Source organism: Papio anubis, chromosome 20 (genome assembly GCF_008728515.1).
Source record: "Papio anubis isolate 15944 chromosome 20, Panubis1.0, whole genome shotgun sequence".
Classification (NCBI taxonomy): domain Eukaryota; kingdom Metazoa; phylum Chordata; class Mammalia; order Primates; family Cercopithecidae; genus Papio; species Papio anubis.
Window position 1 is genome coordinate 35124680 of NC_044995.1, and position 27070 is coordinate 35151749.

At 50.6% G+C, this 27070-nt stretch overlaps 1 protein-coding gene across 4 annotated transcripts in view; it reads left to right on the forward strand.

Moving 5' to 3' along the window:
* The first annotated feature begins 8470 nt into the window (after nucleotides 1–8470).
* CPAMD8 (C3 and PZP like alpha-2-macroglobulin domain containing 8) overlaps nucleotides 8471–27070 on the forward strand; it is a 118237-nt gene continuing 99637 nt past the window's right edge. For all 4 annotated transcript variants that reach the window (XR_004180354.1, XM_031659787.1, XM_021930849.2 and 1 more), the window contains exons 1-6: nucleotides 8471–8729; nucleotides 13096–13247; nucleotides 14927–14949; nucleotides 24199–24364; nucleotides 24440–24492; nucleotides 26343–26360. Coding sequence is in view for 3 of the 4 variants with exons in the window: in XM_031659787.1 (XP_031515647.1) it covers nucleotides 8497–8729; nucleotides 13096–13247; nucleotides 14927–14949; nucleotides 24199–24364; nucleotides 24440–24492; nucleotides 26343–26360 (645 nt within the window). In the remaining variant the exon portion in view is untranslated. The remainder of the gene's footprint in view (nucleotides 8730–13095; nucleotides 13248–14926; nucleotides 14950–24198; nucleotides 24365–24439; nucleotides 24493–26342; nucleotides 26361–27070) is intronic.

Below are 27070 nucleotides of genomic sequence, written 5' to 3' on the forward strand. Positions count from 1 at the left end.
CAGATCCCAGATGTCCCCCTAAAAGCCACCTTTGGAGGCCACTCAGAGCCAACACATACAGCTAATTTTTCTTTTTTCTTTGTTTCTTTTTTTTTTTTTTTCCAAGATGGAGTCTCTCACCTAGGCTGGAGTGCAGTGGCGCAATCTTGACTCACTGCAACCTTGCCTCCCGGGTTCAAGAGATTCTCCTGCCTCAGCCTCCCAAGTAGCTGGGATTACAGGCTTCTGCTACCACATCTGGGAAATTTTTGTATTTTTGTTAGTGATGGGATTTCACCATGTTGGCCAGGCTGGTCTCGAACTTCTAACCTCAAGTGATCTGCCTGCATTGGCCTCCCAAAGTGCTGGGATTACAGGGGTGAGCCACCACATCTGGCCAAATTTTTTAATTTTTGTAGAGATGAAGTTTCACTATAATGCCCAGGCTGGTCTTGAACCCCTGGCCTCAAGAGATCCTCCCACTTCGACCTCCCAAGGTGCTGAGATTATAGGTGTGAGCACAGTGCCTGGCCCAATTTTTGTGTTTCAGTGTACATTTTTGTTTTTCTAAACAGATGTATAGTTGGTCCTGAAGAACGATGGGGTTAGGGGTGCTGAACCTCCATTCAGTTGAAAATCCGTGCATAACTTTTGATTCTCCCAAACTTAACTATTAATAGCCTACTGTGGACCAGAAGTCAACAGATAATGTAAACGATCAATTAACGCATATTTTGTATGATCTATACATTATATATCATATTCTGACAATAAAGCGAAGTAGAGAAAATAAATATGTTATTAAGAAAATAATTCCTGCCTCACTCCTGGCAGGTGTCATTGCATATTTTGGCTGGGCGCAGAGGCTCATGCCTATAATCCCAGCACTTTGGGAGGCCGAGGTGGGCAGATCACCTGAGGTCGGGAGTTCAAGACCAGCTTGGGCAACAGGGAGAAACCCTGTCTCTACTAAAAATACAAAAAAATTAGCTAGATGTGGTGGTGCGTGCCTGTAATCCCAGCTACTTTGGGAGGCTGAGGCGGAGAACCGCTTGAACTCAGGAGACAGAGGTTGCGGTGAGCCGAGATTGCACCACTGCACTCCAACCTGGGCAACAGAGCAAGACTCCATTAAAAAAAAAACAAACAGGCCGGGCGCGGTGGCTCAAGCCTGTAATCCCAGCACTTTGGGAGGCCGAGACGGGTGGATCACGAGGTCAGGAGATCGAGACCATCCTGGCTAACCTGGTGAAACCCCGTCTCTACTAAAAAATACAAAAAAATAGCCGGGCGAGATGGCGCGCGCCTGTAGTCCCAGCTACTCGGGAGCCTGAGGCAGGAGAATGGCGTGAACCCGGGAGGCGGAGCTTGCAGTGAGCTGAGATCCGGCCACTGCACTCCAGCCTGGGCGACAGCGAGACTCCGTCTCAAAAACAAACAAACAAACAAACAAAAAATGATGCTGAGTGAGAGAAGGCAGACACAAAAGCGCACATAGTGTATGATTCCATTTATATGAAATGTCCTGAACAGGCATAGCCTGATCTCCCGCTGACCCTAGGAACCCTGTGGGGGGCACTGTTGTTAGAAGACCCAGACCCCTGCAGACCATCGGGCTGTCTGTCCGTCTTCAGCCCTGACATCCAATCTCCTGGGCACCTGGCAGGCACAGGCACATGCTGGCTAAGTGGGAGAAAAATGCCCAGTGGGCTAGGCGCAGTGGTTCATGCCTGTAATCCCAGCAATTTGGGATGCCGAGGTGGGCAGATCACTTGCGGTCAGGAGTTCAAGAACAGCCTGGCCAACATGGTGAAACCTCATCTCTATTTAAAAAACAAACAAACAAACCAACCCCAAAAATTAGCTGGGCGTGGTGGTATGTGCCTGTAATCCCAGCTACTTGGGAGGTTGAGGCACGAGAATCGCTTGAACCCGGGTGGCAGAGGTTGGCAGTGAGTCGAGATGGTGCCACTGCACTCCAGCCTGGGCAATAGGGCGAGACTTTGTCTCAATTAAAAGATAAAAGAAAAGAAAGAAAAGAAAAACGCCCACTGACAACAGGACAGTCTTTGCGATCTTCCTCATCCACCATTCAAACTGCAAAACTGCCCATCCTAGGCATGTTTGAAGATGTTTAACAACCACTTATCGTGGGGCTAATGCAGCCGATTCCACCCTCACGCAACAGAGGCATCCCTAAAAATGACCTCATACTGCAAATTCACACACACAATCAAACCACAGGGCTCATGGAAAAATGGGTCAGGGCACAACCATCCAAATGTCACCAATGACACCTAAAAAACATAGGCACCCACTAAAAATGGTAGTGCCATTGTATAAATGTTAAATGGTTATGAATTTCAAGAATATGGCCGGGCGCGATGCCTCACGCCTGTATAATCCCAGCACTTTGGGAGGCGGGTGGATCGCTTGAGTCCAGAAGTTGGAGACCAGCTTGGGTAAGATGGCAAAACCCTGTCTCTACTAAAAATACAAAAAAAAAATTAGCCGGGCATGGTGGTACACGCCTGTGGTCTCAGCTACTCCGGAGGCTGAGGCAGGAGGATCACTTGAGCCTGGGATGTTGAGGCTGCAGTGAGCCCTGATCGTGCCACTGCACTCCAGCCTGGACAACAGAGTGAGAACCCATCTCAAAAAAAAAAAAAAAAAAAAATTACACAAATACGGTATCAACCTTGGAAAAGACCCAAGGCTCGCATGTGAACCTGGGCGTGGGGAGGTGGCAGCCTGTGAGTTACTGTGAAGGGCTGGGAGGAGATCATCTGAAATCAGGCGGCATATTGTAACCTCAGACAGGGACGGGGTGGCTCCCGGCATACAGCAAGGCACTGAGGGAGCACACAGATGCTGGAGAGGGTGCAGGTGTGGTTTTGTGCATTCCTAAGTGGCTGCGGTCAGCCAGGTGCAGTTTTCTGCATTCGTACCCAATGTTTCTTGCAGACAAAAATCTCACATAAGCGAACACAACATTTGATTTTATGCTCAAATCATTCCTAATGCATCCATCGTGTCAGAACACATCCGTGCTTTCAAAACAAGTGATAAAGTGGAATTGACTGTACTCCGCGCATGGGTAATTTCAACCTACTGGCGTGAAGTGATTAAACACAGAGTAAGGAAGAGATGTGTGTTATTACAGAGTATTTTCACCACGCATAACCTCAAGAGTACAGAGAACTGTAAAATGTAGTAACATGAGGAAGTGATGAGTTGTGAGTACTTCCAGCGCCTTTGCTATTTATTTTTTTATTTGCGACAGTCTCACTCTGTCGTCCAGGTTGGAGTGCAGTGGCGTGATCTCAGTTCACTGCAACCTCTGACTCCTGGGTTCAAGCGATTCCCTTGCCTTAACTTTCTGAGTAGTTGAGATTACAGGCATGCACCACCAAACCTGGCTAATTTTTTGTATTTTTAGGAGAGATGGGGTTTCACCATGTTGGTCAGGTTGGTCTCAAACTCCTGGCTTCAAATAATCTGCCCAGTTTGGCCTCCCAAACTGCTGGGATTACAGGCATGAGCCACCTTGCCCAGCCATATTTTTAATACACTTTGAGCATCTCTAATCTGAAAATCCAAATTCCACAAATGCTCAAAAATTTAAAAATTTTCAGTGCCAACACAAAGGAAACACTCACTAGAACATTTCAGATTTCAGATTTTCAGATTAAAGATACTCTGGGCACGATGGCTCATGCCTGTAAACCCAGCACTTTGGGAGGCTGAGGCAGGTGGCTCACTTCAGCTCAGAAGTTCGAGACCAGCCTGGGCAACATGGAGAAACCCTGTCTCTACAAAAATACAAAAATTAGCCAAATGTGGTGGCATGTGCCTATAGTCCTAGCTACTTGGGAGGCTGAAGTGGGAGGATTGCTTGAACCCAGGAGGTGAAGGTTGCAGTGAGCCAATATCGCACCACTGCACTGCAGCCCAGGCAACAGAGCCAGACTCTCTCTCTCTCTCTCTCTCTCTCTCTCTCACACACACACACAATACTCTACCAGTAAGTATAATGTAAATATCCCCAAATCTGAAATATTAAAAATCTGGAACATTTCTTGCACTTGCACTGACCATTTTGGAAAGTGCATTTTAGATTAGGCATTTTTTCTTTTTTTTGAGACAGGGTCTGACTCTGTTGCCCAGCCTGGAGTGCAGTGGCCCATTCTTGGCTCACTGCAACCTTCACCTTCCTGATTCAAGTGACGCTCATGCCTCAGCCTCCCAAGCAGCTGGGATTACAGGTACCTACCATGACACCCAGCTAATTTTTATATTTTGTAGAGATGGGGTTTCACCATGTTAGTCAGGCTGGTCTCGAACTCCTGACCTCAAGTGATTCACCCACCTTGGCCTTCCAAAGTGCTGGAATTACAGGCACCAGCCACTGCACCCAGCCGATAATGCATTTTGGCTACTCAACCTGTATAATGTGTTTCATTGCAAATCTGTATAATTTAGTTTTTGGTGATGGCTTTGTTAACTCAGGCTTGTATAATTCATGGAACAGTATCAACTGACTCTTCTAAGCAGCGAGCCTTCTCCCGTGTGCTGATGAGGCAGTACTCTGTGTGAGGAGTGCCCGCTTTGAGCCAGGGGCTGGGGCCAGCAGCAAACGGGGGTCTCACATCCCAAAGAAGACAGACAGGAAGCAGATGTGTACGGAATAATAAGACCATGCTCCGTGCTTTGTGTACCATGCACTCAAACTGGGTGACCGGGCCATGCTAGTGTCCTCACTGACTCCTGTTCACCCATGATCTAAATCAAGGGTCTCCAATCCCTGGGCCACAGCTGACACCGGTCTGATATCAGATGAGTAAGCAAAGCTTCATCTGTATTTATAGCCTCTCCCCATTGCTCACTTTATCGCCCAAGCTCCACCCCCTGTCAGATCAGCAGCAGCATTAGATTCTCACAGAAGCCCAAACCCTATTGCAAACTGTGCATGTGAGGGATCTATGTTGTGTGCTCCTTAGGAGAATCTAATGCCTGGTGATCTGCTACCGTCTCCCATTAGGCCGGGCACAGTGGCTCAGGCCGGTAATCCCAGGACTTTGGGAGGCTGAGGCGGGCGGATCACACAAGGTCAGGAGTTCGAGATCAGCCTGGCCAACATGGCAAAACCCTGTCTCTACTAAAAATAAAAAAATTAGCGGGGCGTGGTGGCGGGTGCTTGTAATCCCAGCTACTCAGAAGGCTGAGGCTGGAGAATTGCTTGAACCCAGGAGGTGGAGGTTGCAGTGAGCTGAGATCACGCCATTGCACTCCAGCCTGTGTGACAGAGCGAGACTTTGTTTAAAAAAAAAAAAAAATGCCGGGTGCCGTGGCTCACGCCTGTAACCCCAGCACTTTGGGAGGCTGAGGCGGGCAGATCACGAGGTCAGGAGATCGACAACATCTTGGCTAACACGGTGAAACCCTGTCTCTACTAAAAATACAAAAAATTAGCTGGGCATGGTGGCAGGCACCTGTAGTCCCACCTACTTGGGAGACTGAGGCAGGAGAATGGCATGAACCCGGGAGGCAGAGCTTGCAGTGAGCTGAGGTCGTGCCACTACACTCCAGCCTGGGCTACAGAGCAAGACTCTGTCTCAAAAAAAATAAAAAATAAAAAATAAAAAAGGAGTATGAGATGGCCAAATATACAACATGTGACATTGGGTAGGTGAGATCTACAGTTTAGTGCTCACCTATTCTCACACAATGAGGGGAGGAGGACCCTGTACACCGTGCGAGGTCACACAGGGGTTGCACTTAGGAGCACAATGAACAACCAGGGGCTGTGGGAAGCAGGCTTTGTAGCAACAAGACGGTGAGGCGGCCCCTGATTCTCCTGGGAGGATGTGATTGGCTTGCTTCTTTCTTTCTTTCTTTCTTTTTTTTTGAGATGGAGTCTCGCTCTGTCACCCAGGCTGGAGTGCAGTGGCGCAATCTCAGCTCACTGCAAACTCCACCTCCCGGGTTCAAGCGATTCTCCTGCCTCAGCCTCCCGAGTAGCTGGGATTACAGGTTTGCATCACCACACCCGGCTAATTTTTGTATTTTTAGTGGAGACGGGTTTTCACCATGTTGGCCAGGCTGGTCTCCAACTCCTGGCCTCAGGTGATCCACCCGCCTCGGCCTCCCAAGGTGCTGGGATTACAGGCATGAGCCACCGTGCCTGGCCATGGCTTGTTTCAATAACTTCTCAGCAGCTAGGGAAGTGAAGTCTGTGGCTGATGGGTGGGGTACAGCTGGTCTGGTTGCTTGGTGAGACAGCCAGGTGGAGAGCAGCTTCTCTTGCCAGGCAGCGGGCATATTTGGCGAGAGTAGCTGGACAGTTGGTCAGGACATCGTGGCCCTGGGTGGCTCAACCATGCCAAGGCAGCACTGACATTTTAGACCTTACAACACAGACAGGCAGGAAAGGCACCTCAGGGCTAACCCTGAAGGTGGAGAAGAGCGGCCGGTCTTGTGATCCCACAGGGAAGTGCATCCTAGGCAGAGGGAACAGCTGGCACCTCGGCCCAAGATGGTGGTGGTGGTGGTGGGTGGGGGTCTGATGTATCTCAAAGGCCAGTGTGGTCAGAGCCCAATGGTCAAGGGGGAAGTGGAGGGGTCAAAGGCTGGCCTGGAGGCTGAGGAGTGGAGGTTGGCTTAGGTAGGAGTCAGAATTGGCCTGGAGGGGTGGCAGGGGGCAAATTTCGATGATGAGGGTGAGATCAGACGCTGATTCTTGGTGCTAAATTTTTGCACCTCCATGTGAATTTAGCAGCCTGCTTGGGGTTGGCCTGGTCTGAGCTTGGAGGCAGGCAGCAACTCCTCCTCTTCGGGCAGGAGCGACAGCTACTCAGTCCACTCCGGCCCCTGCATGCGTGCACACACCCACACACATCCACACACCATCATCAGTTACATCCCCTCTGGTTGTGTGCTCAGTGGCAGCAGGTCCTGCATGTCCCGGGGTCCTCACCGCCCAATCCAGGGCTTGGTGCTGCCTGGGTGATCAGTGCTGGGTCCAAAGGCCGTGGACAGGGCTGAGAAGCCCCCAGAGGACCCACATCCCTAGGGGCAGGGAGGGGGCAAGAGAAGCTTCCCTCGAATTTCCTAGAATGAGCAGGAGTTTGTCTGGCGAAGGAGACAGGTAGAGGAAGACAGACATTAGGCAGAAGCAGGCAGTGGAGTGAGAACAAGGTGTTGGAGGAACTGGGCTGAGGTCTCTGCCATCAAAGCCAGAGTTTGGATTTGGTCTCAATAAACGGGAAGCCCTGGCTGGATGTGGTGGCTCACACCTGTAATCCTAGCACTCCGGGAGGCTGAGGAGGGAGGATCATTTGAGCCCAGAGTTCAAGACCAGCCTGGGCAACACAGTGCAACTCCGTTTCTAAAAATATATATATATATAAATTAGCTGGGTGTGGGCTTGCACCTGTAGTCCCGGCTACTCTCCAGGAGTTTGAGGCTGCAGTGAGCTGTGACTGCGCCACTAAATTCCTGCCTGGGCAACAGAGCAAAATTCTGGTCTCAAAACATAAAAATAAAACATAAAATAAACAGGGAGCCCCGAAGATTCCTGGCAGGAGGAGGTGTGGTCAGCACTGGAATTTTAGGAGGGCAGCTGGTAGCTGGGGGAAGGGGGCTCCACATTGGAGGGAGAGGGTCCAGGACTGGGACATGGTATAGGATGTGCCGCCTGCCAGTGGGACCTAGGACAACAGGACCATCGCTGAAGTGGCCACACGGGGAGGGGCAGGAGGGGACACCCTGCTCTTGGAGAGAAAGGAGGTGCCCATCCATCCCTGCTGTATGGGAGGGGAAGGGGGACTCTGAGGCCCAGAGAGAGAGGGGACAGGCCCAAGGGATTTGTGGACATTGGGGGTAGGGGAGAGGGGAGATGAGAGGACAGATAGGGGCCTGGGGCAGATGTGGATCTGGAAGGTTCGATCCCTGGCTAGACTGTTTCCCCAAAGGATCCTCTGCTCCTCGGGCTGCACGCACTGTACTGGGTACCAGATACAGGCCAGGGCCTGGGGCACAGCGGCCCCTGTGGGATCGGGGTTGCAGGCGGCGTCCAGACCCAGCGGCCCCTGGGGAGGGGTGGGCCCGGGGAGGGGGCCATAAGGGGGGTGGCTGGGGAGGGAGGGGGCGAGAGGCCAGGGAAGGGGCAGGTTCCAAGTGGACGCTGGGTGGAGAGGAGAGGGCGGTTGGGGGTCGGGTCCGAGGCGGGGCTGGTGGGGACGGGGGAATCCGGGGGCGAATCCGGGTAGGGGGCGAGGAGGCGGGTTCGGGAGGAATTGGGCAGGGCCTGGGTGGGTCGGGGAGTAAGTGGGGGGACGATCGCGGGAAGGGATCGGGGCGGGTCAGGGTCCGGAGATGGGCGGAGCAGGCGTCCCAGGAGGGTGCGCCCAGGAGTGGGGCGAGCGGGGCGAGCTGGGCGGGCCCGGAGACGAGGCGGGTCCGGGGAGGGGGCTGGCCCGGGGCTGCCCCAGCTTGGCCGGGCGCAGAGCTGGGCGCATGGCGCCGGGCGCACTGCGCGGGGGCTGCGAACAAAGGGCCCCCGGCGGCGGCGCGAGGACGGCCGCGCTCGGACCCTGGCCCTGGCCCAGCCCTGGCCCGGCCCCCTCCCCAGGCGCAGCGCACCCCCGGAGCCGAAAAATGAGCTGCGCCCTGCTCTGGCCGTTGCTCCCGCTCCTGCTCCTACTGCTGTCGGCGCGGGACGGCGTGCGCGCCGCGCAGCCTCAGGCCCCGTGAGTATCCCCTGGCGACAGAGGAGGTCCGTCGCCTTCTGGGGTGGGGGTCGTAGGGACTGGCTCAGAGGGTCGCAGCGACCTACCCAAGGCCACACAGTCTCCGCGCTGGGCTGGATCTGGCCTCTTGTTCCCGAATCGTCTTGGGGAGGGGGCGCCCTAAAGTTTCCAAAGTGACTGTGGAGGTACAGGGATTTCCAAAAGCTAAAGGCGCTGAGGTCAGCTCCCCCCGCCCCACCTCGACCCCTTCGTGTGACCCGGGCTGTCATCTTGGGTGGCGATTTCCAGTTGTCCAAGGCATGAAGGTAAGAGGCGCGTCTTGGCTGAGAAGCGGGAGGAGAGTGGGAATGGGCAGTTTCCCGTGGGTGGGCGTGGTGAGGGGGGAGGAAATGTTTGTTTTGCTTCTACATTTTTCTAGAGGTTTGCTTGCAGGCTTCTGGTGGGTTGATGGAGGGGAGAAGGTGAATTAACTAGCTGCTGGGGAGAACTCCTAAGTTGGCTTCACAGAGAATATTTCCAAACCTGGCAAGTTCTGGTGAGCTCTGCAGGGCTGCAGGTTCAGGGGGGCTGCCTTGGTCTGCACAAGCCCAGCCTTTTAGTCCAGCTGGGCGTTTAGGAGGCGGCTTGTTCAAGCAGCCCTTGTTTAGGAGTTTCCAGAAAACTGGTAAGCAGTGAGACTAGGTGGGTGTCGTTATTTGCTGTGAGTACCTGGCCCTTGCTGGTTACAGTTTCAAAAGCAAGACAGTCTATTGTGCTCTGAGCATCCAGACTTTCCTCTCCTAGGCTTCGTGAAATAGGAACCCTGCAAATTTTCATCCTGATGCTTCTTTCAAAGCTGACATCCCTTAGAATAGTGGTTCTAAGCCCTGGGGTGGGGGGGTGGGGATTTCTGTCTCCCTGAGGCCATTGGGAAATGTCTGGAGGTATTTCTGGTTGTCAAAAATAGGGGGAGGCATTTGGTGTTGGCATCAAGTGAGTGCAGGTCAGGAATGCTGGTAAACAGCTTTGGATGCGCAGGTCAGCTTCCACCACAAGGAATGACACGGCCCCACATGACAGACCTTGGGTCCAATGACAGACCCTGCCTTATAAAGAGGTGTTTTTAAATTTTTTATTTTTTTATTTTTGAGGTGGAGTTTTACTCTTATTGCCCAGGGTGGAGTGCAATGGCATGACCTCGGCTCATTGCAGCCTCCACCTCCCAGGTTCAAATGACTCTCCTTCCTCAGCCTCCCGAGTAGCTGGGATTACAGGTGTGTGCCGCCACACCCGGCTAATTTTTTGTATTTTTTTAGTAGAGATGGAGTTTCTCCATGTTGGCCAGGCTGTTCTGGAACTCCTGACCTCAGGTGATCCACCCACCTCGGCCTCCCGAAGTGCTGGGATTACAGGGTGAGTCACTGTGCCTGGCCCGTTGGAGAGTTTTAAACAGTTCTCCAGGGCGTTTGCCTCTGACTAAAGTCACCCTGGGATCTTACCATCTGTTAAGTGACATGGAATCCCTGTGCTGAGAGACACACTGGGGAAGAGACGTCCCCAAATGACCGACCTGGGATTCCAGAGTAGCTGGCCTCTAAACCAGGGGCATGGTTCACCCAGCCCAAAGGATCCTGTCTTAGGAATAGCTCTGGATGCCCACTTCTGTGACCTGAGAGATTTTTGTGTAAGGAATTTCTGATCCCAGAAAGCAGCGTAGCTTTGCAGTTGTAAGAGCAATTCTGTCTACACTGACCCAGACATCACTTTCCCCAATCTGGGACCTTCTGAGACCAGCAGGATGAGAAGCCAGTGTTGGCCCAGATGCTAGGGGTGGGTCAGGTGTGATAGTGAATGGCTGGCAGGCATCCCAACAGCTGGAAACAGCCGCAACTTCTGAATGGCAGGGAAACTTAATTTGGTGATGTCAGGTTCTCTGGGCAGTTGGAAGAAGACTCAAACCCATATTGTTAGGACTTTCAAAGGTGATGAAACAAAATGAACACTTATTCCTCACTCTGTCTTCTACACTCACCACGTACTGTATGTGAGGCTAAGCTCTAGGGATCTGCTGGGAGCCAGACAGAAAGAGTATGTCCCTTCTAAAGGATGCCACATTCCTGTGCTGGAGCTGGACAGGACACCTACAAACCCAGGGTAATTCCATGTCCTGGTCAGTGCTGGAGTTATGTAATACACAGCACACACCTAGGGTCTTGCAAACTCCAGTTGGTCCTAGAGTTGGACAACACATGTGTGATCCCAGGGGACTGAACTCTGGTAATTATTCAAAGCAGATGGAGCACACTGTGATCACAGGGTCAGTGCACACTGTGGCCAGGGCTGCAGTAAACAACCCAAACCCATTGTTCGTGTGCAGGAAACAACACAAACCCACTGCGTCTTTTGAGATACAAAATTTGTAATGATGTTTTCATGAAGTTTGGTTTATCATGAGTTATTTTATGGATAGTTTTGGTATCTTACCCAAGAAATCTTTGCCTAATCTAAGCACGCAATGACTTTCTCCTTTGTTATCTTCTAGTGCTTCTACAAGTTTTACTTCTTCAATTTAGATCTGTTACTAAGATTAACTTTGAGTTAATCTAATTGCATGATGTTAGGTAATGGTCTCAATTCATCTTTTTGCACGTGGATGTTGGGTTGTTCTAGAGACACTATTGAGGCCAGGTGCAGTGGGCCTGTAATCCCAGCACTTTGGGAGGCCAAGGCGGCCAGATTACTTGAGGTCAGGAGTTCAAAACAAGCCTGGCCAACATGGTGGAACCCTGTCTCTATGAAAAATACAAAAATTAGCCAGGTGTGGTGGCACACTCCTGTAGTCCCAGCTACTCTGGAGGCTGAGGCAGGAGAGTCCCTTGAACCTTAGAGTTGGAGGGTACAGTAAGCTGAGATCACATCACTGCACTCCAGCTTGGGCAACAGAGCAAGATTCAGTCTCAATTAAAAATAAATAAATAAATAAAAATAAAAAAAATATTGAAATGAAAATGTCTCCTAATCTCATTGCATGGTCCAGTTTTCCTCTTTACCCTCTTTTCTTCGGATTTCCATCATGCTACATGGTTGCAATTGTGGTGCCTTTGCTATAATGCTCTTGGTGATTGTGGGGACACTGTAAGAGTTTCATGAGGTTACATGGCCTTTGTAATTTTCCATGGAAGGCTGCAGATACTGGGAGACAGGAGCTCAGGTGGGGAGGACCTGGGTCCTCAGGTCATGTTCCTTGAGGACACCCCAGCACCCTCTTCTGCCCAGCCGTGTGATCTGGTGCATGTTCCTATCCTTCTGAAGCATCAACTTCCCATCGGGAAAGTGGGGGTAATGCCTCCCTTCCAGAGGTGACTTCGTAGTCAATCAGAAGATTTTAGGAAAGAGACGCCTGCCTTGATTCCATCGTTTTCAGATTTTTTTCTGTTTGAGGGCCTATAGTTTGTTTTCAGGGTTTGTTCTTAAAATGAATGTTGCAAAGAAGCCCTTTGCTTCTTTTTATCAGGTTCTGGAGTCTGGCTGCCTGAGTTAGAATCCTGGTCTGTCACTGTTGGGGCTGGTGACTTGACTTCTCCAGGGTGTCCTCTCTCTCTGAATGGGGCTGATGTCAGTACTTCTCATGATGGTGGGGGAGGGGGTGCACTGTGAGGATGAAGTGGGATCCTGCCGGTTACCTGACTTGTGGAGGAGAGTATTTCAGACAGTGGGCATGACATGTGCAAAGGTCCTGGGCCAGATGGGCTGGGCATGGTGGCTCACGCCTGTAATCCCAGAACTTTGGGAGGCTAAGGAGAGTGGTTCATTTGAGGTCAGGAGTTTCAGATCATCCTGGCCAACATGGCAAAACCCTGTCTCTACTAAAAAGACAAAAATCAGCCAGGCTTGGTGAGAGACACCTGTAATCCCAGCTACTCGGGAGGCTGAAGCACGAGAATCCCTTGAACCTGGGAGGCGGGGGTTGCAGTGAGCTGAGATCACGCCACTGCACTCCAGCCTGGGGGACAGAGCAAGTCTGTCTCCAGAAACAAAAGAAAAACAAACAAACAAACAAACAAACAAAGGTCTGGGGGCAGAAGGAAGTAGCTGAGCAAACAGCCTGGAGGCTGGAATACAGAGAGTAAGAGGGGGTGTGTGATGCTGAAAAATCCAGTGAGGCCAGATTCTTACCCAGCATGGGGACTTCAGAGGTGAATGAGCCAATCCCTGGCCTCAAGAACTAATGGGTTGGGGGGAACAAACTCCTAGAGCATCAGTGCCAGCCAGGTGTGGTCAAGAAAAGGCAGGAGTCTGCTGCGGGGAGAGCCCTGACCTAGTCGTGGTGGCAGCGAGGCCAGGGGGCTGGGGGTGAGAACTTCACCTCGGATCTCCTTTCCTACAGGGGTTACCTGATTGCAGCTCCCTCTGTTTTTCGTGCGGGCGTGGAGGAAGTCATCAGTGTGACCATCTTTAACTCCCCATGGGAAGTCATAGTCCAGGCTCAGCTGGTGGCCCAGGGTGAGCCGGTGGTGCAGAGCCAGGGAGCCATCCTGGGTAGGTCCCTTGGGTGCCGGACCAGGATTTCCCCATCTTTTGCAAAGTGGAGCCACTTGCTGGCCTTCAGGATTGGGACAGTGTGGGTGTTGCTTGGCTTCCCTTCCGCCCTAAATCCCCAGGGGTACAAGAGAGAGGGAGGGAGGGAGGACAGGTTGCAGTCTCCTCATTCTACAGATGGAGAGAGTAAAGCCCAGAAAGGGCAGCTCAGCTCACAGTTCCTCAGCAGCCCTAGTTGTGTGGGTGCAGATCTGGGCAGAGTGGGGGCACCCACCTGTGTCAGCTTTGACCAGAGGTGGGACAGCGGACCTGGAGGAGATCACGTGACTCCCTCCGACCTTTTGTTGGGTTTCCAGCACACCTGAACCATTAGACTCAGACCTGGACTCACAGGCCTGTTACTAAGTGAAGCTCAGGCCCTCAGCCAGTCTCTCCCCCTCACTCCTTGGTCAAATTCAGACAGCAACAGCCTCAGCCTCCTGGGCAAGATGGTGAATGAGATCCCTGGCCCAGAAAGCTGTAGTCTCCCAGGGGAGGTAGACTCATTCCTCATGCCGAGAGTGATGTAGCCACAGGAGACACAGACAAGGTCAGAGGCTCCAAGGCCACTGAAGCAGCACTTGCCTCCTGGGGAGATGTGGTCAGAGAAGGTGAAATGTGGAAGCTTCTAGAACCTTCTAGAAGCCCTTCTAGTCCTAGAAGAACCAGGTACTCCTGACTTGGGTGGCTAGCTAACTGAAACCCAACTCCAGTTGGCTTCTGCAACAGTTTATGGTCTCTCATAACTAGAAAGAAAGTCCACTGGTATTTCTGGCTGGCTTCTTGCCCTACCTCCTGATGCAGCCAGGTCTCCCCTTAAGATCAGGGGAAGAACTAGTTTCCCAAGATGGCTGGCTAAAAGTCCCACGATTCCCTCTGATTGGCCTATCTTGGGTCATATGCTCAACCCTGAGCCAATCACTGTGACCAGAGGTGAAGGCCTGTGCTGATTGGTTCATTTTGGGTCATGTGCTCAACCCTGAACCAATCACTGTGACCAGGGGGAAGGCCTATGCGGATTGGCCTAGAGCCCCAGGAAGGTGGATGGAGAGCTTAGGAGCCACGTGGATTGTGTGCTTGGCAGGTAGCTTGTCTAAGGGAATTGAGGATCTGTTAGCAGGAAATGGGATAATTGTTGCTGGCAGGCGAAAATAATAGATACCTAACTGAGTCCTGGAGGCCAGAAACCTAGTACAGTACCACAAATGATTCAGTGTGGGTAGCAGAGTGAGGTGATGGGAGAACAGGCAGGTCCACTAGGGACCTCGGTCCCCTCCTCTTTCTCTCCACCCTTCTCCTTGTTCCTCTCTCCTGGTGTTTTCCCATTACTCCCCTCACAGCTTACTTTGGGCAGGAGCCAGGGGTGAAGTAAATCAAGTACTTAGGCAGGCCAGCTTTCCCCTGAATAGCTCAGCTTTGTCCATCCCCTCTGGCCTTCAGCTTGTGCCAGCTTGGAGGAAACCTCTGGCTTCTGCCAGAGGCCCAGCCTGGCCCAGGCCAGGCCAGCATGACCCAGGGTGTGTTTGTCCACATGAAACCCCTTTGGGTTCAGAAAGTTTGTGGTTTGTGAGGCTGTAGCTCAGGGAGGCAGGGCAACACAACTCTTGATTTAACTTTTTTCATTTTATTTTCATTTTTAGATAAAGGGACAATCAAACTCAAGGTAAGCTGTTAATTTTTAAAAGCATAAACCTGACCTTGGAAACAAAGAATTGAATTGGAATGGAACAAAAGAAATTGCATGTGTTGTGAGAAAAATCATTTTTAAAAAGGAGATGTAAAAAATGAATAATGAGGTTGGTGCCATGCTCACACCTGTAATCCCAGCTCTTTGGGAGGCTGAGGTGGGTGGATCTCTTGAGCCCAGGAGTTCAAGGCCAGCCCGGAAAACATGGTAAAATCCTGTCTCTACAAAAAAATACAAAAATTAGCCATTAGCCAGGCATGGTGGTTCACACCTGTTGTCCCAACCACTTGGGAGGCTGGGGTGGGAGGATCGCTTGAGACTGGGAGGTTGACGCTGCAGTGAGCTTTGTTCGCACCACTGCACTCCAGCCTGGGCAACAGAGTGAGACCCTGTTTAAAAAAAAAAAAGAATAACGAAATTTAGAAAAGGAGAAATCCATCGATAATCCAGTTTTTATACTTTTCACTTTTTCATGTTTTCCACACATTCTTGTTCATGCACATACATTTTCTTTTCCAGTTTCATTTTTCTTTTCCTAGTTTCATTTAAAGGACACACATCATTGGCCGGACTCAGTGGCACATGCCTGTAACCCTAGCACTCTGGGAGGCTGAGACGGGTGGATCTCCTGAGGTCAGGAGTTCGAGACCAGCCTGGCCAACATGGCGAAACCGCATCTCTACTAAAAATACAAAAGTTAGCTGAGTGTGGTGACGCACTCCTGTAATCCCAGCTACTCGGGGAGCTGAGGCAGGAGAATTGCCTCAACCCAGGGGATGGAGGTTGTGGTGAGCCAAGATCATACTGCTTCACTCCAGCCTGGGTGACAGAGCGAAACTCCATTGCAAAAAAAACAAGACAAAACAAAACAAAACAAACACCATGGTGTTTCCTATTCCCTCTTATCACATTGTTGTAAACAACTTCTATGTTTCCAGGTCTCTGTAATTAGAATTTCCATCTTATTGTAAACAACATCCTATTGCACCCCTCTTAAATATCAATTTGCTAAGCCCCCAGTTTGCACAGGTTAGATTTTTTTTAGATTGTTTCAGTGTTGTTTTTTTTTTTTTTAATTGAAGTCTCTCTCTGTCACCCAGGCTGGGGTCCAATGGTACAATCTCAGCTCACTGCAACCTCTGTCCCCTGGGTTCAAGCGATTCTCATGCCTCAGCCTCCCGAGTAGCTGGGACCTCAGGCACGCATCATCACGACTGGCTTTTTTTTTTCTTTTTCTTTTTCCTTTTTTTTTTTTTTTAGTAGAGATAGGGTTTTACCATGTTGGCCAGACTGGGCTAAAACTCCTGACGTCAAGTGATCCACACACCTTGGCCTCCCAAAGCGCTGGGATTACAGGCATGAGCCACCCTGCCTGAGCTGTTTTTAGTGTTTTGATACCGTAATCTGTAAGTCGCCAGAATGTTTGTATGTAAAGCTGTATTGGCATTCTGGATGCCTTCTTTAGGCTAAGCACCCAGATAGAAGAATTACCAGCAGGACCCAAGCCTCTCACTGGGTCTTGCTGCGTCCTAGAATACACGGCAGTACGTGTTCATGGAACCACCTGCAGTACATTAGGGATCAAATTTCTTTTTTTTTTTTTTTTTTTTTTTTGAGACGGAGTCTCGCTGTGTCACCCAGGCTGGAGTGCAGTGGCGCGATCTCAGCTCACTGCAAGCTCCGCCTCCCGGGTTTACGCCATTCTCCTGCCTCAGCCTCCGAGTAGCTGGGACTACAGGCGCCCGCCACCGCGCCCGGCTAGTTTTTTGTATTTTTAGTAGAGACGGGGTTTCACGGTGTTAGCCAGGATGGTCTCGATCTCCTGACCTCGTGATCCACCCGCCTCGGCCTCCCAAAGTGCTGGGATTACAGGCTTGAGCCACCGCGCCCGGCCAGGGATCAAATTTCTCCACTGCCTCTCAGACATTGAATATTGTTATTTTTAAATTATTATATGTAATAAACTATGTAAATAATTCTATGACATGGGTTTTCAAACTGGAGTCCTTGGATTTCAGAGATTATGTAAGCCCTGAAATTGCAGGCATTGAGGGGTTAGCTATTCCTTAACTTTTACCACATGCTCACAGGAGTCTACAAATGAATGGGCTAAATTGAGAATTATTTTAAATTGTAATGCGCCCATCTCCGTTGATCAGAATGGAGACTGAGGTGGTTCCTTTTGTATGAGGTATACCACTAGTGCCTAATTGCTGCGGAGCAGTGGTCTTCCTGCCTTACTTTTTTTTTTTTTTTTTGAAGCAGTCTTGCTTTTTCTCCCAGGCTGGAGTGCAGTGGTGCAATCTTGGCTCACTGCAACTTCCACTTCCCAGGTTCAAGTGATGCTCCTGCCTCAGCCTCCCCAGTAGCTGGGATTACAAGTGTGCACCACCACACCTGGCTAATTTTTGTATTTTTAATAGAGATGGGGTTTCATCATGTTGGCCAGGCTGGTCTCGAACTCCTGACCTCAGGTAATCTGCCCACCTCAGCCTCCCAAAGTGTTGGGATTACAGGAGTGAACCACGGCACCTGGCCTCTCCCTTATGTTTGATGATAGAACCCTTTCTCTAAGGCAGCAGTTCTCACTCAGGGGTGCTTTTGCCCTACAGGGGACATTTCGTAAAGTCTGGAGACATTTTTGGTTGTCACAGCTGGTGTGGGGGCTGGGCGGTGCCAGGTGCTACTGGCATCTGGTGGGTGGAGGCCATGGCTGCAGCTCAACATCTTACAATGCACAGGATCCCCTACGGCAAAGAAGGATGTGGCCCCAGAAGTCCACATTCAGGAACCCCTGAACCAAAACCCTAGAGCAGCAGTCCCTAACCTTTTTGGCACCAGGGACCAGTTTCATGGAAGACAGTTTTTCCACGGACCAGGGAGCAGAAGAAATGGTTTCAGGATGATTCAGGGGCATTCCATTTATTGTGTGCTTAAATTTCTATTATTATGTTGTAATATGTAACGAAATAATGATATAACTCACCATAATGGAAGAATCAGTGCAAGCCCTGAGCTTGTTTTCCTTCAACTAGGTGGTCCCATCTGAGGGTGATGGGAGACAGTAACAGATCATCAGGCATTAGATTGTCATAAAGAGCACGCAACCTAGACCTCTCCCATGCACAGTTCACAATAGGGTTCACACTCCTATGAGAATCTAATGTCACCGCTGAGCTGATGGGAGGCGGAGCTTAGGCAGTAATGTGAGCGATGGGGAGTGGCTGTAAATACAGATGGAGGTTCATTTGCTCACCCACTGGTCACCTCCTGCTCTGTAGCCCTGTTCCTAACAGGCCACAGACTGGTACCAGTCTGTGGGTTGAGGGTCCCTGCCCTAGGGCTTCAATACCTACAGAAGCATAGGGAAAAAAGAGAAAAAAAGAAGTCCCTAGAGCTCCCTTTCCTGGCTTCCTGTCATGAGATTTCCCTCCCTCCTTTCCTTCCTTCCTTCCTTTCTTCTTCCTCCTCCTCCTCCTCCTCCCTCCTCCTCCTCCTCCTCCTCCTCCTCCTCCTCCTCTTCTTCTTCTTCTTCTTCTTCTTCTTCTTCTTCTTCTTCTTCTTCTTCTTCTTCTTCTTCTTCTCTTCTCCTTCTCCTTCTCCTTCTCCTTCTCCTTCTCCTTCTCCTTCTTCTTCCTCCTCCTCTTCTACTTCCTCTTCTTCTTCTTCTTCTTCTCCTTCTCCTTCTCCTTCTCCTCCTTCTCCTTCTCTCCTCCTCCTCCTCCTCCTCTCTCTCTTTCTCTCTCTCTCTCTTTCTCTCTCTCTCTTTTCCTGGCTTCATGTGGTTTGATTTCTCTCTCTTTCTTGTTGGAGACAGAGTCTCGCTCTCTTGCCCAGGCTGGAGTGCAGTGGTATGATCTCAGCTCACTGCAACCTCTGCCTCCCGGGTTCAAGTGATTTTCTTGCCTCAGCCTCCCGAGTAGCTGGGACTACAGATGCCCCCCAACCCCACACCCAGCTAATTTTTGTATTTTCAGTAGAGATGGGGTTTCGCCATACTGTCTACACTGGTCTCAAACTTCTGACCTCAAGTGATCCGCCTGCCTCAGCCTCCCAAAGTGCTGGGATTACAGGTGTGAGCCACCGCACCCAGCCTAGATCTGCTTTCTCATGAGTCAGGAAGCCATGCTCTCTGGAGTAGGTGTTAAGATGACGTGCTGTCCCTGGCCATCACACGTTAGAAGACACTCTTCACGGCGCAGATGCTGGGAATTTGTAAGAGAGACTAACAAAGGGTTGTATAATTCTGGGAGAGGGGCCAAGGGCTCTTAAGACTAGACTTGCAATTCCCAAGAAAGATGCTTAAGATCCTTAGCATTTGGCCACACACAGTGACTCATGCCTGTAATCCTAGCTACTTGGGAGGCCGAAACTGGAGGATCGCTTGAGGCCAGGAGTTGGAGACCAGCCTGGGCAACATAGTTGAGTGCCTGTCCCCTGTCTCTACAAAAATAAAAATAAAAAGTTAGCCAGGGCATGGTGGCCTGCGCCTGTAGTCCCAGCTACTCAGTAGGCCGAGGTAGGAAGATTGCTTGAATCCAGGAGATGGAGGCTGCGGTGAGTCGTGATCGCACCACAGCACTCTAGTCTGGGCAACAGAGCAAGACCCTGTCTCTAAAAACAGAAAGAAGGCTGGAAGTCCTTCTTCCCTTCTCTCCCTGTGGGGCGCAATCTGCTCCCGGGGAAGGGGTGAAGTTCTAGGGGCTGCCGGTTGGGGTCAACCCCCTTTATGTGCTCAGCACAGCCTCTTGCCCCCCACCCTTCCTGTCCCTCCAGCGTACGGTCCTCAGCCCCTCCAGTATTTCCCTCCTGCTCATCCTCGCCCTGCTCCTGGGTGGCCGGCACCTTTCGTCCCTCTTCAACCTTTGGCCAATGCTGAGATATTTCCAGAAACAGGGCCAGGTGAGGATTTTGGGATTGGAGTAGCAGGTGAGATTTATTGCTCTGGTAGGTCTTGACAGGGAAACTGCCGTCAGAAGAGACCTCACAGGTCCAGAAGGCCGATCCTGCGGGTGGCGGGTAGAAGAGGTCCCTCTGAGAACAGACAGGAGGTGGGTGGCTGGAGAGAGGGCTGAGACAGACTCTGTGTGGCTGCAGAGAGCAGGAGCCCTAGTGCACCCCGACCTCACCCACGCAATGGTCATGACAGTGCAGAACTGTGACGATCAGTCAGATAATCCAGTAGATTGTTTCCCCGTGATGGTCACTAGGGTCCATCCACCCCTTGAGGGACCACGTGAGTAGATGCTGACATAGCGGTCCCAGAAGAGGAACACGCCACAGTTGGATGGTTTTATTTTTAAATTATTTTTTATTTTTTATTTTTTGAGATGGAGTCTTGCTCTGTCACCTAGGCTGGAGTGCAGCTGCACCATCTCGGCTCACTGCAACCTCCACCTCCTGGGTTCAAGCAATTCTGCTGCCTCAGCCTCTCTGAGTTGTGGGATTACAGGCACCCGCCACCACACCTAGCTAATTTTTATATTTTCTTTTTTTCTTTTTTTTTTTTGAGACGGAGTCTCGCTCTGTCGCCCAGGCTGGAGTACAGTGGCCAGATCTCAGCTCACTGCAAGCTCCGCCTCCCGGGTTTATGCCATTCTCCTGCCTCAGCCTCCCGAGTAGCTGGGACTACAGGCGCCCGCCACCTCGCCCGGCTAGTTTTTTGTATTTTTTAGTAGAGACGGGGTTTCACCGTGTTAGCCAGGATGGTCTCGATCTCCTGACCTCGTGATCCGCCCGTCTCGGCCTCCCAAAGTGCTGGGATTACAGGCTTGAGCCACCGCGCCCGGCCTAATTTTTGTATTTTCAGTAGAGACGGGGCTTCGCCGTGTTGGCCAGGCTGGTCTCAAACTCCTGACTTCAGGTGATCTGCCTGTCTCAGCCTCCCAAAGTGCTGGGATGACAGGCGTGAGCCATTGTGCCCAGCCATTTAGGTGGTTTTAGGAACAGGGGGTGCACATAGCTCCCCAGGTGATCTGCTGGGAGGTAATGCCCACCTGCTGGGTGCCCAGGGATGGCCAAGAGGGTAGCTATCATCAAATGCCGGTCATATAGAGGGAGGTAATATGGTTTGGCTGTGTCCCCACCTAAATCTCATCTTGAATTGTAGCTCCCATAATTTTCACAGGTTGTGGGAGGGACCCAGAGGGAGATAATTGAATCTTGGGGGCGATTTCCCCCCTACTGTTCTCACGGTAGTGAATAAGTCTCACAAGATCTGATGGTTTCATAAGGGAAAACCCTTTTTTTCTTGGCTCTCATTCTCTCTTGCCTGCCACTATGTAAAACGTGCCTTTCACCTCCCACCATGATTGTGAGACCTCCCCAGCCACGTGAAACTGTGAGTCCATTAAACTTCTTTTTCTATATAAATTACCCAGTCTCGGGTATGTCTTTATCACCATTGTGAAAACAGACTACTACAGGAGGCATTACTTTTGTTTGTTTTAAGCATGAAAGGAGCTTTTATAGTGCATGACTCACATGCCAGGGTGTTCTGCCCAACTGTTTAAAAAAAATAAGAGGACGGCTAAGTGCGATGGCTCACACCTGTAATCCCAGCACTTTGGGAGGCCGAGTCAGGAGGATCACGTGAGCCCAGGAGTTTGAGCCTAGCCTAGGCAACATAGCGAGATCCCATCTCTACCAAAAAATAAAATAAAATAAATTAACTGGGCATGGTGGTGCATGCCTTCAGTCCTGGCTTCTCAGTAGGCTGAGGCAGGAGGATCGCTTGAACCCAGGAGTTTGAAGCTGTAGTGAGCTCTGATCGCATCACTGGATTCCAGTCTGGTGACAGAGAAAGATATTGTCTCTAAAAACAAAAGAAAGAGAGAGAAAGAAGGAAAGAAGGAAGGAAGCGAAGGTGGGAAGGAATGTGCAGTGTAGGAAGGATGGAAGGAAGGAAGGAAAGAAGGAAGGGAGGGAGGGAGGGAATGTGTAGTGAAGGAAGGCAGGGAGGGAGGGAATGTATAGTGAAGGAAGGAAGGGAGGGAGAGGGAGGGTACCGTGGGGATGAGGGAAGGAAGGAAGGAAGGAAGCGAAGAAGCTGAAGGAAGGAAGGAAGGAATCAGGTAGTGTGTAAGCTCCCATTCTGAAGACTGGAAGTGGTTTTTATCCCATCTGTGTGGCAAAAAAACAAACTAAACTACAAAAAGCCATCTAACTATTCAATGCAAAATCGTGAAAAGTAATTAAAAGGGTATTTATACATTCACAGGGTTGTGCAACTCCCCCGCCCATCTAGTTCCAGAAGATTTTCATGCCCCCCAAAGGAGACCGTGTCCCCATCAGCAGTCACTCCCCACTCCCTTCTCCTAGACCCTGGCACCCACCAATCTGATTCCTGTCTCTGTGGATTGCCTTTTCTGGACAATTCAGATCAATGGAGTCATGCACTGTATATGTGTTGTGATTTTTATTTTATTTTATGATTTTATTTTATTTCATTGTATTTTATTTTATTTTTTGAGGCAGAGTCTCGCTCTGTCACCCAGGCTGGAGTTCAGCGGTGTGATCTCAGCTCACTGCAACCTCTGCCTCCCAGATTCAAGCGATTTATGTGCCTCAGCCTCCAGAGTAGCTGGAACTACAGGCGCCTGCCACATGCCTGGCTAATTTTTTAAAAATTTTTTTACAGAGATGGGGTTTCACCATGTTGGCTGGGCTGGTCTTGAACTTCTGGCCTCAAGCCATCCGCCCGCCTTGGCCTCCCGAAGTGCTGGGATTACAGGTGTGAGCCATCATGCCTGGCTTGTGCTGTGATTTTATTTATATTATTTGTTGATTTTTTTTTTTTGGAGACGGAATTTCACTCTTGTTGCCCAGGCTGGAGTGCAATGGTGAGATCTCAGCTCATTGCAACCTCCGCCTCCTGAGTTCAAGACATTCTGCTGCCTCAGCCTCCCAAGTAGATGGGATTATAGGCACATATCACCATGCCTGGCTCATTTTTTGTATATTTAGTAGCGATGGGGTTTCACTGTGTTGGTCAGGCTGGTCTTGAACTCCTGACCTCCGGTGATCCGCCCACTCTATTCTCCCAAATTGCTGGGATTACAGGTGTGAGCCATTGCGCCCAGCCTGTGCTGTGATTTTAGAGTGAGGCAAACACGGACACATACACATGATAGATATATCTGGACATGTACATATATATATATATCAAGGGATCGAGGTCTCCTTCCACTGCTCACAGGCTGTGAATTCACTTGGCAAGAGGGGAGACAGTTCTAACTCTGCAGTGGTGATGAGCGAAAACAGCTTGGCAACTCTGTGGAGTCAGAAGAGAAGGCTCCATAACTAGACCAGCGTTTCTCGGCCTCAGCATGGCTGATAGCTGGGGCAGGCTTGGCACCGTGGTTCATGCCTGGAATCTGAGGCTGAAGTGGGAGGATCGCTTGAGCCCAGGAGTTCGAGACCAGCCTGGGCAACAGAGTGAGACCTTGTTTCTACAAAAAATAAACAAAATAAGCCTGGCCTGGTGGTGCATGCCTGTAGTCCCAGCTCTTCAGGAGGCTGAGATGGGAGGATTGCTTGCGCCCAGGAGGCCAAGGCTGCAGTGAGCCGTAACTGTACCACTGCACTCCAGCCTGGGCGACAGAGATAAACCCTGTCACAAAAAAAAAAAAAAAAAAAAAAAAAAAAAAAAAAGATACGATCGGGTGCAGTGGCTCACGCCTATAATCCCAGCACTTTGGGAGGCCAAGGCAGGTGGATCGCTTGAGCCCAGGAATTCAAGACCAGCCTGGCCAACACCTGCCTCTACAAAAAATACAAAAATTAGCCAGGCATGGTGACGCACCCCTGTAATCCCAGCTACTCAAGAGGCCAACGTGGGAGAAACACTTAGCCTGGGAGGCAGAGGTTGCAATGAGCTGAGATAGCGCCACTACACTCCAGCCTGGGCGACAGAGTGAGACCTTGTCTCAAAAAAAAAAAAAAAAAAAAAAAAAAGGTGTTTGGGGCAGTTTGCCGAGGGCAGGGGTGTCCTGTGCTCTGTAAGATGTTGAGCAGCCTCTCTATTCCCCTCTCAAATGACCGTAGCAATCCCCTCCCCCAAAGCTATGACACCCCAAAACATCTCCAGAAACTGCCAAGTGTCCCCCCTGGGTCACAGTCACTCCTGGGGTGAGTTCTCCATTCTAGACTCCAAACTCCTTTCCCAGTATCTCAGCCCATTCCAGGATGACATTCTCGTCCCAAAGCTCCTTCCTCTGCCTGTAGGTGCCCACGGGCCTCTGGGGCCAGGCGCTTCTGAAAGTGTGGGGCCGTGGCCGGCAGGCGGGGGAGGAGCCCCTCTTTCACAACCAGACCTCGGTGACCGTGGACGGCCGGGGTGCCTCCGTGTTCATCCAGACGGACAAGCCTGTGTACAGACCCCAGCACCGAGGTGAGTGGCTGGCACGGATGCAGGGAGGGCCGGCCGTGGTCTGGAGGTGTCACATGCCTCTCTTCTTTCTTCTAGTGCTCATAAGCATCTTCACCGTCTCCCCAGATCTGAGGCCTGTCAACGAGAAGGTGAGATCAGCTTCTAAAACCGCGGGCCCGGAGCATACCCACTTGGGACCCCCTAGCCAGGGCCACCATTGGAAACTGGTCTTTCTCTCCAGACCTTCTCTTTCCTATTTTCTTTCACAGTTCCATGCCCCCTGGAGAACCCCAGGAAGTTCTTGGTGACAGACGAAGGCTGGTGGGCGTGCCTGGCCCACTGCTCCTCAACAAGGAATGCCTTTGAGGGCTTTAGGTAGCCCTGCACTGTGGCTTAAAAAAATTTGTTTTTTTTCCAAGACTGAGTCTCTTGCTTTATTGCCCAGGCTGCAGTGCAGTGGCGCGATCTTGGCTCACTACAACCTCTGCCTCCTGGGTTCAGGTGATTCTCTTGCCTCCCGAGTAACCCAGATTATAGGCACCCACAACCACGCCTGGCTAATTTTTTTTTTCTTTTTTTTTGAGATAGAGTCTCGCTCTGTTGCCAAAGTTGGAGTGTAGTGGAGTGATCTTGGCTCACTGCAACCTCTGCCTACAGGGTGCAAGGAATTCTCCTGCCTCAGCCTCCTGAGTAGCTGGGATTACAGGCGTGTGCCACCACGCCCAGCTGATTTTTGTATTTTTAGTAGAGATGGGGTTTCACCATGTTGGCCAGGCTGGTTTCAAACTCCTGACCTCAGGTGATCCATCCGCCTCGGCCTCCTAAAGTGCTGGAATTATAGGCGTTAGCCACCAGGCCTGGCCACATTTATGTGCTTTCTGTCTAGCGCTCCTCTCTGTGTGTATATGTATATATACTTACAAAATTATTTTAATGATAAATCATTTGAGAATAACTTACAGATATTGTGCCTTTCTGGCCCTGAACACTTAGCCTGTATCCTTTAAGAGCAGGGATGTTCTCTTATACAACTCAAGGAGGATCATCACATTTAAAAATTTTGAGGCTGGGCACAGTGTCTCACATCTGTAATCCCAGCACTTTGGGAGGCTGAGGTGAGAAGATCGCTTGTGGCCAGCAGTCCGAGACCATTCTGGGCAACGTAGCAAAAATGTCTTGACAAAAAATTAAAATAATAAAAATTAGCCGAGCATGGTGGCATGTGCCGGTAGTCCCAGCTGCTTGGGAGGCTGAGTCAGGAGGATCTCTTGAGCCCAAGAGTTTGAGGCTGCAATGAACTGTGATTGTGGCACTTGAACTCCAGCCCAGGCAGCAAAGCACAACTCTGTCTCTAAAAAAAAAACAAAACCCCCCCCCCAAAAAAAGAGGAAAATAATTTTGACATTGACACAATAATAATATCTAATATAAAATCCATGTTGTTCCAATAGTAACCTTCATAGCATGTTTCTTTGCTGGTCCAGGATCTGATCCTGGGTTATTTTTTCATCATGTCTCTTGGTCTCCTTTAATTTAAATTAGTTCCTCACTGCCTTTCTGTGTCTTTCATGACATTGACATTTTTGGCAAGTCCAGGCAGTTGTTTTGCAGAACGTCCCTTAGTAGGATGGTCTTCTGGTTTCTTGTGACCAAGTTCAAGTTGCGAATCTCGGGCAGGATCCGCAGAAGCGATACTGGATCCTCCCCAGTGCCTTGTATCGGGAGGCACCCGGCATGGGTTTGTCATGTTGCTGGGGACATTAACAGGGTCCAGTGGTTCAAGCAGTGCCTGCCTGGGTTCCTCTTTTGAGGGTCCTTTTCTAAAAACCCTACTTGGGATTAGGATTTAACGGATGTAATTTAGGGGGACACTGTTTAACCCATAACAGCAACTGCCTGTCCCAGGGACTGAGGCCATACATCAATGATGCATGAGCGTGTTGGAAGGGTTTGGGGTTTGCTGGAAGATTTGCTTACTGCATCTGTGTCTTCATTACAGCTGGAAGCCTACATCCAGGTGAGTGGCCTCTGTCCCTCCTCGGCTTGGACTTGGGGCCCGGGTAGCCCATCTTCTGCAAGATCTGGTGTGTCTTCGCTCACTGTCTGCCTTCTGGGTTGAGCCACTGTACCTTACAAGGCTGGGACCCAGCCTCTTCTATCCTGGTCCCTGGGTCCACCCTGGGATGGGCTGAGTGTGTGTCTGTCCGTTTCCTTTTTTTTTTGAGATGGAGTCTTGCTCTGTTACCCAGGCTGGATTGCAGTGGTGCCGATCTTGGCTCACTGCAACCTCTGCCTCCTGAGTTCAAGCGATTCTCCTGCCTCAGCCTCCTAAGTAGCTGGGACTACAGGCATGTGGCACCATGCCCAGCTAATTTTTTGTGTGTGTGTCTTTTTTGGTAGAAATAGGGGTTTCACCATGTTGGCCCGGCTGGTCTCAAACTCCTGACCTCAGGAGATCCACCTGCCTCGGCCTCCCAAAGTGCTGGGATTACAGGTGTGAGCCACCACGCCCAGCCACGTCCATTTCTAGGTTTGTACACAGCTCCCTAAATGAGGAGGCAGGCCCAGCCCGTCCCCTTCTGCTTTCCAAATCCTTCTCTATCCAGAGCTTTTTACTTTTTTGCCCTGGGGTTAATGATTAATCTTGGAACCTTCGCTGCATGGTTGACATGCCCGAGAGAGGACTGGGAAAATCCTTACACTGGGCACACGCTGGGCTAGCCCAAG